The 13,362-nt window shown below is 37.6% G+C and overlaps 1 protein-coding gene across 5 annotated transcripts in view; it reads right to left on the bottom strand.

Moving 5' to 3' along the window:
* Window positions 1–5,371: 5,371 nt before the first annotated feature.
* The window catches only part of ZC3H12C (zinc finger CCCH-type containing 12C), a 79,996-nt gene continuing 72,005 nt past the window's right edge, over window positions 5,372–13,362 (bottom strand). For all 5 annotated transcript variants that reach the window (XM_079101597.1, XM_079101598.1, XM_079101600.1 and 2 more), the window contains exon 6: window positions 5,372–12,978. In XM_079101597.1, coding sequence (XP_078957723.1) covers window positions 11,582–12,978 — 1,397 coding nt within the window. In that variant the 3' untranslated portion in view covers window positions 5,372–11,581. The remainder of the gene's footprint in view (window positions 12,979–13,362) is intronic.

Below are 13,362 nucleotides of genomic sequence, written 5' to 3'. Positions count from 1 at the left end.
ACTGGGGCCTGGGCACTGCTCTTGGCATCAACAATGCAGGGTGAGCAGTTTAAAGGGGACCCTGCCCTTCCTGAGCTCCTAATGTACCTCTGTGTGCAGCAGCAGCCCTTGCTGGCTAATAACTCCAGGGAAGAGGGTAGATGAGAAGTTGCAGTTTATTTTCTTTTAAGAAGGCTGCTAGAGTAGCAGCTGGGTGTCTCTCCAACCGGCTACCCTCTCTCATGCTCTGCCTAAGTTCAGGAACACAGCAGGGTGGTAGAAGGCAGGCAGGGAAGGACAGGTAGGGGGTGTGAAGTATAGATGCCTGGGATGGAATGCTTGTTCCCAAAGCATTGGGAGCTGACTGGGCTGCTCTCAACTCCCAAGGCTGCCTCCACTTGGGTCCAAGGTGACTAACAATGTCCATTTTAGGCTGCCAGTTTTCTTACTGGAAGAACACATCTGTCTACACATTGGATCTCATGCTTTGCACCTTGATGGTTTTCTTAAAGAATAAAATCCAGAGCAGTGCAGAGACAGCTAAAAATTAAGCATTCTGTGGGAATCTGTGGGATTCTTTTTAAAAGAATAAATCGTGGCTGCTCATTGGAGAGTGTATTTGGGGACCTGGAATTGGGAAAATGAGGACTTCATGTTCAGAGATAAAGGTCAGTGGTGACAGGAGTGAACACTTGCTGGGTAGCAGCTCTGGACCAGGCATGGGTTTTAGTTGTCACTCTGCCACTTGGGCTTAGGCCCAGGGTTCTGCATGTGGTGGACGCACGTGGTGAGATTCTTGTACTGCACCACCCAAGAGAAAAAAACTAGTGTGAGTCTACTTCAGAAATCTCATTTGGTTCCTTGATTTCTTGTCCCCTGAGTTGGTCCTGCTGTGGGTAGACCTCTGCAGCAACCTCCCCATTGCTGACCCTCCCCTACTTTTGCCAACCCCTGAAAATTGTGGCCCAACACTTGCTTCCTGTTTAAACGTCTTTCATATATTTTACTGGCCCCAATATTACCTATTTTCCTGGCCTAATGAAATTAGTGAGACTGGTGTCAGAGACCAAATTAGAGGTACACATGTGATCAGAGATATCCAATGGAAAATGAAACAATTGTGCTGACGAAAGTAGAGCCTCAGGGTATCTATAACCTCTGCTTTGTGAACTCCTTAATTTGGTCATTCTGAACCTCTCTGTCCTCAGAAGATGCTCTGTCATGCCTCCTTGCTTCCGGGACTGATTTTCTTCTTCTTTTCTTTCCCTCAAAAGTAATTGACCTCTTTTCCTATCTCCCTAGAGCCACTGCCAATTGGGCGATTTCAATGTCTCTGAAAACCACTGGCTGGGAAGAATGAGACAGAGTTGAGAATGCTTACCTTTCCAGATGACTCAGAACCAGAAAGGATGGGGTGAGGGAAGAAAGGAGCTGCTAGGAAGGCCACTGCCTGGATGGAGGCTCTGGGGTTTGTAAGAATCTGGCCCTAGTGCACCCTCATGTGCATCACTACCCCAGGGGCCAAGAGTTCTCCAGTTCCCCAACTCATGTCTCCCACTTCTCAATGCAGGCAACGAACTTGAACTTGAACTAGAACATGCATTTCACTCTGCTCCTTCCTTTGCTGTCTTTAACATGTATAACTGTAACACAATGTGCTTTGTCCTCATCTTGTTAATTTGGCAACATACATAGCAAACCCATAAATCTCCTCTGGACTTTATTGAGTAGATTTTTATGTAGTTACCAAATTATATCTGCCATGTCCCTTAATCTTTTCACATGCATATTTGAAACAATTATTCAAATAAATGATAATTATATCCTTGGAAAGTAGAGAGAGAGAGAGTGAGTGTTGAAGGCTGAGGCAGTGAGAAAGCCTGAGCCCTGGTGGGCCCCCAATCCCTGGAGAGCTGAAGGGGGCCCTCTGTGCACCAATTCTGGCTCATTTAAGCCTCTGGACAAGAGTGGGGAGTGCATTTAAACCTTGTATTCCCTATTCTTTCAATGTTCTGTCCCTCAGTGAACTCTCCAGGGGAACTGGGAAGGGAATCTATTTGGTCACCTAATTAAATATTCTTATTTCTAATCTCATGCTGAATTTGTGCAAAGAGAAAGCACCGGAAAATGCAAATGGCAGCTGCTTCAACATAAAAGATGCTGTTTGCCGTGGGTATTGTCAGGAGACTGAGAGCTAAATGGGCCTTCTCAAAAGACGTGCTGGAAGGGCTCTATGTATGATTGGAAACATTAGAAATAAATGTTCTGCCTTTTACTCTCTAAGACTACAAAGAATTCCCAGGCTCTAAAACAACCCTCCATCACAACAGAGAGCTACTCCATCTTGCTTCTTTGAAGCAGTGAGTGGGGCCGAGCTTTTCCTTGAACCCTGAACACTGCACCCTAGTCAGCAGGCCATCGTGACAGCCTTGGGTCAGGTAGAGTTCTGGGTAACCTTTCTTCCAATATAAATGACATCTGTGTCATGACTGTTCACACATGAAAGCTGAGTGTTGAAAGTATGTAGGACTACTAAAGAGAAATAAAAGTTCTAATTTTACATTTTCCTCAGTACTTCTCTGCTCCCATGTAAAATGAGAGCATGTTTATGTGCAGCTATGGTGTAACTAAATTTTTGTAGAACTCATACTGAGTATGATCAGGGGCCAGTTCCTAGAGATTCTAACCATGGGTTGTCCTTGAGCAAGTGTTTTCCTTTTCTGAGTCAAAGTTTTCTCATTTCTAAACTAAGGATAATGCTTGTTTCATAGGATTTTAATTAAATTATGTAAAAATATAGTACTGGACCCTCATATGTGAGTGGGTTTAATCTCTCCAATTTGGAGAGCAGAAGTTATAAACTAGGAGGAAGTGCTTAAAGACAAAAACAGCTACTTATCTTCCCAGAAATGTGCATTGTCCCCTGCTCTGTCCAGATTGGTTATGGGTTCTTATGCCTTTCCAGGGTTTTTGTCATGCAGGAGTGCAGACAGGTTTGCTGGGGTCACCTTCAGGAATGAAAGTGGGGTTCAGAAGGATGTCAGTAGTGAAGTCTAGGAACTACTTAGCTGCAAGACCTTTTTTGAAATCATTGTTATTCCACACCCCCCCCCCCATTATAATACATAGAAAAACTCTTAGACCAAGAAGAGCCTAGTGACAGGGTAGTAAGAAAATATGTTCTAAGAATTCCTTGAGCTGGGTGTGGTAGCACATGCCTGTATTCCCAATGGCTTGGGAGGCTGAGGCAGGAGGATTCCAAGTTCAAAGTCAGCCTTAGCAACTTAGAGAGGCCCTGAGCAATTCAGTAAGGTCCTTTCTTAAAAAAAAAAACAAAAACAAAAAACAAACAAAAAAACCCCCAAAGTATTGGGGATGTGGCTCAGTGGTTAAGCAGTTAAGCACGCCTGGATTCAATCCCTGACACCCTCTTCCCCCAAAAAAGAATTCCTTGAAGTTTAAAATGTTACTCTTAAAATCCTAAAATCACTACACCATTGAATATATCAAATCACATTGATTGTCAGGATTCATACTCTACCAGTGTAACTGCATTGAACTTCTGAAAATTGTTGTGCATTTAGACACCCCTTCCATTTGCATGACAATGGCTGTCATGTAAAAAACATCCCATTACTTATTGAACACACACTATAAATTTGCATGTCCAAAGGGTCTTAGCAGTTTCAACTCATTTAGTCTTAACAACCCTAGAAGATAACCAGTGGGGGTTTCATTACCCTGTTGAGTGATTTGCCAACTTGCTGACATCTATGAGACTGGGATTCCTACTCTGAACGCTTGAGGCTGAAAATTGCATCTAGAAAGGAATACACTTTTAAAATATTACTTTAAAAATCTTAAGGGAAAGCTTTAAAATATTAAAAGATTTTTAAAAGTCCTTTAAGTCTTTTCCAACACTAAAGTGAAAACATTAACTCTACAAGAGTACCTGAGGCTGCAGTACAAATGCTAATAAGTACTTATATTTAACTCAAGAAAGGCTCAGGTACAGGTGTTTTGCTTTGAATAAATTCACCATTAATAGTTGCTTTTAACAAAACTCCTCCTTCCAGACATTACTTAATTTATTAATATGTAGTAACTTTCTCTTCAGACAACAGCACTAGATGGGGGAGAATAAAGTATTAGCTCTTGTTAACACTGCAACCCAATCTAATGTTATCTTGGATTCTCAGCTCAGCCTGCCAAGTACCTGGGACCTTCTCCCACCTAACATTTATTTTGGATACGCTGAGTTCTGTGACAACTACAACTCAACATCAGTAATCAAATCTGCTGACAAAGTCAAAATACATTGTCTAAATCCACAAGAACCTGGTTAAACAGATTATGCTAAGACAATTAAGAGGGAAGAAAAGAATAACTGACAATGGCAAATAGCAATTTTAGGGAAAAATAATAAAAAAAGCAAAGGTCTGAAAAGCAATATAGAAGGATAAACCTGCTATCTGAACTAATATTTTATGCACTGATAAAACACAAGTATATTTAATCATGGAGATCATTAGAACATTCCATTACTTACTGTGACCATAACTAAAATAGTGTTTTTTCAATGACAGTTGGGTCAGGAATATGGTTTTCTGGAATAGCTGGGACAAAGTGAAAATTTCAGTTTCACTTCAGCAAGAATGGAGTAGATGCAGCATTGTATGCATTTGTATCTGTCCTTCAACTATCCTCATGTCTACTGCTATCACCATCATCCCTTGGTGACAATAAGACTGTCAGACAGGCATGAACAATATTTTACAATTGAGCTTCAAAAAGACTATGAAAGATAATTTGCCCTGATTCTGCCTATTGTGTGTATGATATATACATTACCATAGCAACATGTGCAGGACTTGAACTGGAACACAATCCCAGCAGCCGTCTGCAATCTTTTTCAACCTGAGCAGAACAGTTCCTTACAGTGATCTAGGTTCTTCAGTCTCAACTATCAGAGAAATAAAACTTTCCGTTTCTTTTCCTTGAGATCTATTCAGTCTATTTTTAAAAAATCCTTATTCACCTTTGACTATGCAAATTCCAGCCCTACCACAAGGTGAACCTGAAGACAGATGTGCTGACCCTGATTCTCTTGAGCCCTAAGCATGTATTGAGGTTTCACACACGAGTGCTCAAACTTGGTGCAGAAACCCAGAACCTACCATCCCACAAGAGGAGCCTTGACAATATTTTTTAACCACTTGCCAGTCCCCATAATCAGAAAAAGGACACCAATGACACCCAGCATTTCTTATAAACTCCATAGACAAGGTCACTTGTTAGTAATCAGTCTGTCTTGGCCAGATACCTGATGACACTTCAAAATCACCACACACATACCTTAGTGACAGATTAGAAAGAAAACACTCTCACCATCTTAAGTTGGAACTAGTCATCTTTGACATTTAATTTCAGTTTTCATAGGAATTAATTTTGGTTCTAACATTTACATTGACACTGAACATGAGCTTACTCTACAGAATGCTCATAATGTTATTAACCACTGAATGCAGGCAAGCCGTGGACTAGAGAAGGATAATGCTTTTACTTATTAGCATCTATGCTGCCAACTGAGACCAATTTCTTATTAAACAAAAACAAACCACCATAAGAAAAACGAATATTTCAATTTCTCTCCCTCAGTTGCAGAATCATATATGTTTGGCAAGGATTTCCAGTAGTTCTACTAGACTGCTTTTGGAATTGTAAAAATTCCATTTCAAAGAAACACACAGGACAGTGATAAATAGAACCACATGAGCTTATCAAATGGTTGCTCTAAACATATTCTTTAACTTACTTTTCCTGTAAGAAAAGTTTGCAGAATCAAATAGGGAATTCTACTGTCAGCATACAATTATGGTTTGGGAGGGGAAAAAAAAACCACGAAAAGATAAGATCAGTAACCTGGTACACTTGCAACAAAACACTAAGTCTGCAGAAGTTTGCATGTTTCTTATCATTTTACATAAGGTAGAAAATTTATAATTTTATGATTTAAAAACCAAAGGAAATCTAAAACATATTCTTTATAAAAACAAAACATTGCTCTTCAATGTCTTTTTCCTTTGAGGCATAAGCTGCTTTAGAAAAACAGGTGGCCAAGGCTTTAATGGTGAACATTTTGTTGTTTGTCTGAAATACTCAAAAAGAAAATTTAGAACATGATTTAAGTAAAACTTTACAAGTTTTAACTAAATTAAAACATGCAGACATATTTTTCTGCCAAATGGTCAACAGAAAGCCTTAAATTGTTTTTAAATCTGAAAGACTATTAGAGAAAAAGTCACTTCTAATACATAACAGTACTATTATAACAGGAACAATAAGTTCACAGAAAGCATTAAAGAAACAAACAGACAAAACAACAAACACTGTTAAAGGTAGAATTGTATTCCAGTTTTAAAAGAAAGCATAACTACTTAAGTGAACAGTAACTTTCACATCAATTTAATATTCTTCTAATGTTTTTGTTGAAATGTCATGAATAAAGCACTGTGAATGAGCACACCCAGTAGTGTGATCACATTAAGAATATCATTTACCATGGACAACCCTGTGGTATCTAAAATCTAAACATTTAGAAAGAGCAGAGATACAGTTTCTTATAATCACTTATAACATTCACATTATAGTTATCCTTATACTAGTCAGTTTTTAATTTTACAGAGAAAAGCTAAAGTATGTGAAATTGCAGCCTATCTTCTTTAAAATCATTTTTAAAGCACAGATATGTCAATTATTAGAAGCCAAACAAACAGAAAAAAAAGGAACTGATAAATGCAGTCTTTAAAAAATGTATAGCTTATTATATGCTAATTTTCAAAATACAATAGATTTTTCTTTTTTCTGTTTTTTTTTTTTGGTCCAAGAGGCCATTAAAAAACAAGATAGGTAAAGAACTCACATTTCTCAAAAGAAATACGAAGCTCATGAAAAAAATTTAATACCTATTAAAATCTTTTTTATAGTTTGTGTGTACTTAAACACAAGAAATATCTAACAAATAATGGTGTGAACAGTTTAACGAGTGCATCAAGGTGCTTTAATATGACTGTCTCACAACCACCTTTTGAAGAACATCAATAACTATCTGATTTTCTCTGTCAGTTGAAATAAATTATTTCTAATATTAACATATAATCAGGATTTACTACTTACAATGTCTTTTTTTCTCCTTCAAAGGCAGGGACCAGGAACGGCCCACAGGGCAAATCTGGCCTGCTGCCTATTTCTGTAAATAAATTTTATTAGAATATAACCGACTCTCATTTTCATATTGTCAATAAAGTTTTATTGGAACACAGCCAACTCTCATTTCCGTATTGTCCCTGGCTGTGTTTTTGCTTTTAAGATGAAGGTGAGCAGTTTTTTCTTTAAGAGACCAGTTGAGGTTTGGGTATGTAGCTCAGTGGTAGACCACTTGCCTAGCATGTGAGACACTGAGACAGACAGACAGACACAGACACACACACACACACACACACACACACACAGAGACACACACACACACACAGGAGACCAATTGATTTGCAAAATCTGAACTATTTACTATCTGATCCTCATTACAGAAGTTTGCTACAAAAGTTTGTCAACAATTGCTCCAGTACTTTTCCTAGACCAAACTAAAATAACGCATACTTCTTTACTTTTATTAACACTCTGCTTTCTTTTATTCTAATATATGTGTATACTCTATCTTGTTTATATACTTCATCTTATTTGTTGGTGAACTGGAAGCTCAACATCACAGATGAATTTTTGTTTCTAATATTTGGAACATAAGCATTATCTATAGCCATAACCTGTTTTATTTCAGGTCAATCAGGCACTCTTTACGAATTACAGAATAATAAAATGAAGGGGCCACATGCCAATAGAATGGCCAGAAATTGTACATCTTATTTATCTTGAATAAGGAAGTTGAAATGAAGAATAACAAAACCAAATATACTTTAAGTAAGTGCCATTAAATCAGGCAAGAAAAGGCTGTAGACTTTTCAAAACACACACACACACACACACACACACAGAAGCATCTTCCCACTTACCACAAAGAACTACAACATAAAGTATATTTGTTTTATAAATATATTACTGTCTATATACATATAGTTACATCCACAAAAACATGTTAAATAATCATTTGTATAATCAATACTACTTTAAGTTTTTTGTGTATTTTAAAATTACACATTCTATTAAAATTATCAAAATAATTCTTTAAAAATATCAGGAATAAAACCAGTGAAGAGTTGCTTTCCTTTTAAGTGGTTCTAAATCCTATCATTGGTCATTCAGACCCCAGACTTGGTCATCCACAACTCAATGAAACAGTTCAATAAGGGAAATGTTAGCCGTCAAAGGACCTCCCCCCGCCCCAGTTTTTAATACTTCATAACAAATATGCATTTGTGTGTATGTATATCTATTTATATATATAAAACAATTTCTTATATCATATTACATATTCTCATAAATGCATTTTCATAAAAACACAAAACACAAGTTTCCACCAGTATCAAATATTTTATACTGGTGAGAAGTTCTTTCAATGTTTGAGTTAATGACAAACTCTGTCAGGATATAGAAATCATAAAAATGAGACCAAAAATGTCTGTATCACATGCAAGAAAAGGAGGAAATACTAAGGGCCAGTATATGGCCAGTTGGGTACTATTCCCTCTGGACTAAGACACAGAGACAACAGACTGGCTAATCACTGTGTAAAGTACAGTCAACTGTCAATTATTCAGGGGCAGATTATTCCAGTTTGAATCCTTTTTTTTTTTTTTCCCTAATCAGCTGACCACTTCTGGCAATTTCACTATTTATTCACACACCTCTTTCTGGTTATTTATTAGCAAGTCTGGTAAGTAGGGACTTTGAATTAGGGAGAAAGTTTGGGCTGAAATGAAGGTTTGTGATCAGCTGTAGATTTAATTTGACAATGGACTGCTTTGAGGTATTACTTAAATAAGAATTTGCTAAACCCAAAGTCTGCCAATTATCTCATTTAGAAGTTCTGAAAGCAACACTGGTGCTTAAAAAAAATGGGGACAAATTGTCCTTTTGACAGAAGAAAATGGCTATTTCTTACAACTAATTACACTGGAAGATTACTGTGGGTAGTTCAGAGCTACTCACTTCAGTACAGGTGATGGCAGGGTACATTATTTTCCCAGGACAATAATGACAAATAGCCAGCTAAAAACATTAAAAGGTCAAATTTAAAAAGTCATATCCATTTCACATAAAATCTCAATTAAAACAATTTAGTAAAATTTGGCCATCTTCAAATAATTAAAATGCTAAAAAAAATGGAGGCAAAACCTACAAGTGTAATTTAAAAGTGATTTGACTATGACTAACATAAAACATACTACACATCTGTAACCCTACTTTTGGCACTCATTTAGCCTCTGTATTTAAACTTGTCTGTAGAGAATGACTGACAAAATTAAGGAGAACAACTTCACAAGTGAGTACGGATTGCTCAGACACCACTCAAAATGGTCTGTGCGGTGTCAAATGCATCACTTCTGAGTACAGATGCATGCCACACTCACTTCAAACACAACAGCAATAATTGTGTAGAACATCACTTTCCTGAATTAAGTTTGCTGAACATGGTTCAGATTATTGGATATGTCAATAATGCACAATGCCTTTTAGAAGCATTTACTGTATACCCAAATCCTACTTCATGCAACACACAGTGTCACACAAGTAGTGAAAATGTTATCCTAGTCAAAGATGCTTGGACATTATTTTCAGGCAGCATTTTACCTTTATTTTAAGTTCAGACTATATAAGTTTTAGGAGAAAGAAAATGCCAATAAATTTATTTAATATATTTTAATATATTATATAAAACTAAGACAGACACTTTTATTTACCTAAATCATTACTTTTATTTTCTACCCTATTCTAGACCTCAATTTTACTTTAAAAATTTGTATTTAAATAAGGGATAAAATGTTGCCCAAAAGTCTAATCATAGTTACACATTTGTGTTTTTAACTAGATCTACAAATCAAAATAGTTCTTATAGTTAAAAAGATACAATTTGTATCAACAGTAAAAGGTACTTTCTGGTTTTTCAGGGCTTTACTTCAAACTGTAGCATGTAGAATAATCCCAATGACCAGAGCATCCAGGCAGACTATAGAAACAGATCTGAATGTGTCTGTTACATTAAGTAAAATTCAGAATCTGGAGGGAATGGTCAGGTTATGTCAATCACATGACTGCCTGCCACTGACTGCAAAATCTGTCTTCTAGCCCATAGAAACAACAAGCAAAACCCATGACTTTGAAACCAGAAATATCCCTTACTAATACTAGAACAGACTTTAGTCTGTATCTAAAACTACACTATTTGTGGCAAGAGTCTGGCCTTAATAATATAACAGGCCCCCCAAAAAAACTACCTTCAGGAAAATGGAAAATATACAGTATCTTACAAAAATTTTAAGTTATCATTTACAACTCCTCCATCACCATTTCTATAGTGCAGTATCAATAACTGTTGCATATCCTCAATACATAAAACCACCTCAGGCCAGCCTTGATAAATAGCAGGAAAGCTAGAGTATATTAAATATAAAAGTTGCATTGAGAATAATTAGATTCATTAAAAACAGGCAAGTACTGTGAAAGGGTAATTTATCCAGTATTGTTGTGCCCCCAAAACAAATAAACAAACATTAAAAATACAGGTTAATTGAAATATAGGAATTCAATTCCATTCCTACTGTCCAGAAGCACATCATAGCTGGATAACAAAGCTCTAACCTGTAACAGTTACGGCTTTTGCCTTATTCATACAAAAATAAAATAAAAAAATGGAAATGAATTTTTCCATTGATTGCATCTGCTTTCTTTTAAACTGACCATATTAAGTTAACTAATTTCTTAACAGAAAAAATCCAAACAAAAATACAACAAGGAAAAGTGCCATATTGTAAATCATTCTAATATATACTATTACCCTTTTCAACATAAACTGGTAACTTACATTTTGTTTAAAATATAAAGTCAGTGCTGTAGTATATCTTTGTTTCTATAAATAATGATTATAGCACAAAGAAGCCCACTTTCCCCAAATAAAAATAACTTAAAAAGCTGTAAAAGATTCTAATTAAGCTTGGCTTGAAAAAATAGTTTGCTAGGTCTAGTCAAAGTTTCCACATTCTGAAGGTATTGTAATTGCTTGCGATTGATAAACACCAAGTTAATAAAACATGAAACAAAGATAAAAAGTGCTGCATATAAACCCCTGATGCACCAAAGATTAATATCAAAGATCACAGATACATCTATTAAATCAAACTGGAAAAATTTCCAGTCAAGGATATAGCTTTAAAAAGGAAATGTTTAAAAAAAAGTTTGAATGTAAAGCAATCCCGTGATATTTCCACCAAGTGGGGCTATACATACAGATTCCATGATACAGTATTTCACATAAATGGATACTATATAACCTCCTTGCTGAGAAGGAGATCACATGTGCTATTGTAGCAAACCTCCCTCAGCATTTGAGCTGAACAAAAAACTACTAAACACCACAATGATGCATCATCTTTCAATAACCCAGCTGTGATTTCTCCACTAAAATGGCTGCAGCAAGCTGCTGGGCATCTGTCATGTGAGGATTCCTTTTCATGACAATTCTCACAAGGTCAGGCGGGAAGATGTTGCACAAGTTGATATAAATCTTTTCCCGGTTGTCTTGGTACCTTGGAGGATCTTGTGGTATTCCACAGTATGGTATTCGCCAGGTGGGCTCCTGCTGTTCAGGTAGGCTCTGGAAGGTGAACTGCTCGTAACACGGTGGTGTGGAGTTATCAGGCAAGGAGTAAGTCTGCCGATACCCATAGGCATCCATTCCAAAACTTGGCCTCTCCCAGCTTCCCAACCCTTCCTGGCGGGAGTAAGGCTTTCTTTGTCTTGAAGGAGAACTGTCATAGAGTCGGGAATCAGAAATGCTGTCTATTCTGGTAGCCACTAAGGACCTCCCTAGGTGTGGTGCCTTAGAGTGTGCTGAACTTGGAGGAGAGGGGTAATCACCAGGACAGCTGGACCGGGCACCCACAGCAGGGTGCTGCAGATGCATAGCCAAGTGTGGAAGAGGAGGCTTGTGATGGAACTTTGGTTCTTCATGACTGTAACTTTGCACTCTGGTTAAGGGGTCGTGGAAATTCTGCAGGAAGGGCTGGGAATTAAGGCGGCTGTGAGGGTGCATGTGTTGACACTTCAAATTCTCTTCCAGCTGGGGGTCAGGAGAACTGACATAGGATCGGTCACTGTACCCCACATAGGAGTCACTGCTCCCACAGCTCATGCTCCCTTCACTGCTGCAGTCAGAAGCTACAGAACTTATTCTATAGTCTGTGTCTAATGAGAAACGCCTTTCAGGACTTCTTGGGCCTGAGATACTCAGATTTGAATATGCATTTAACATGGAATAATATCCAATGTCAACAGGTGAGTCACATTTTGGATACTGTTCGTAAGGCATTGGCGTTCCATGATTTTTGGTTGCCATCATCATTGGAGGATATTGTCCCTGTGGTCTTTGATCCTGAGGTGGGAAATGAACTCCAGATGGAAGGCCATTGCTTAAAGATGTAGTGCTTTGGGGTTTTGCAGTAGAAGTAGCCGGTATACTAACTAAGGAAGGTACAGACCTGGTTTCCAATTTGTTTTTGGTGGGAAGCTTTTCTTCTAGGTCTTGGTAGACTTGAGTCCTTATGCTTGGATCTGATTGCCTCTTTGGAGCACCTCGCTTGACATCAGAAGTGCTATCAGCCTTTGTGCTACAAGGAACGCTGTTGCTTTTCACCAGTCCTCCTTCATTTGCAGTTTTGGCTGCTGTATTTCTAGACATGGCACGAAGTTCATCAGCCACTGACCGCTGAGGCTGACTGCCCCTTTCAGGATGGTAATATTTGCACTTGTGTCCATAGGTACACTTCTTTCCTATGAAGAGTAAAATTAGTTAGACAATACCATCAGATTCTGAAAAATCAGCATGGCACTACTATTTTAACTTGTGAAAGAAACAAAGAAAGAAATGGGAACTGTGGTAAGTGCTATTCTCTGTTTCATGCTCATGAGAAATGTCATTTTTCAGTCTTCTCATTTCCTTACTACCAAGAGCAGTAAGAAAGTTGGTCAAATGATCACCTCATAGTTCTTGGCTAATACCACATGTTCTCAACTCATACCTATCTCTTCTCTTCCAGTGAGACTATGTACTCAGATAGGAAATTCTGGGAAAGCAATTGTTCTGCTATAATATAACAAAGCCATGCTTATCCGATTTCTGTCTAGATGAAAGAATTCTAAATTTTCATGTACTTA

This window comes from Sciurus vulgaris (genome assembly GCF_902686455.1).
Source record: "Sciurus vulgaris genome assembly, chromosome: 11".
In the NCBI taxonomy this organism is placed as follows: domain Eukaryota; kingdom Metazoa; phylum Chordata; class Mammalia; order Rodentia; family Sciuridae; genus Sciurus; species Sciurus vulgaris.
This window is presented reverse-complemented; position numbering and strand designations above follow the sequence as displayed.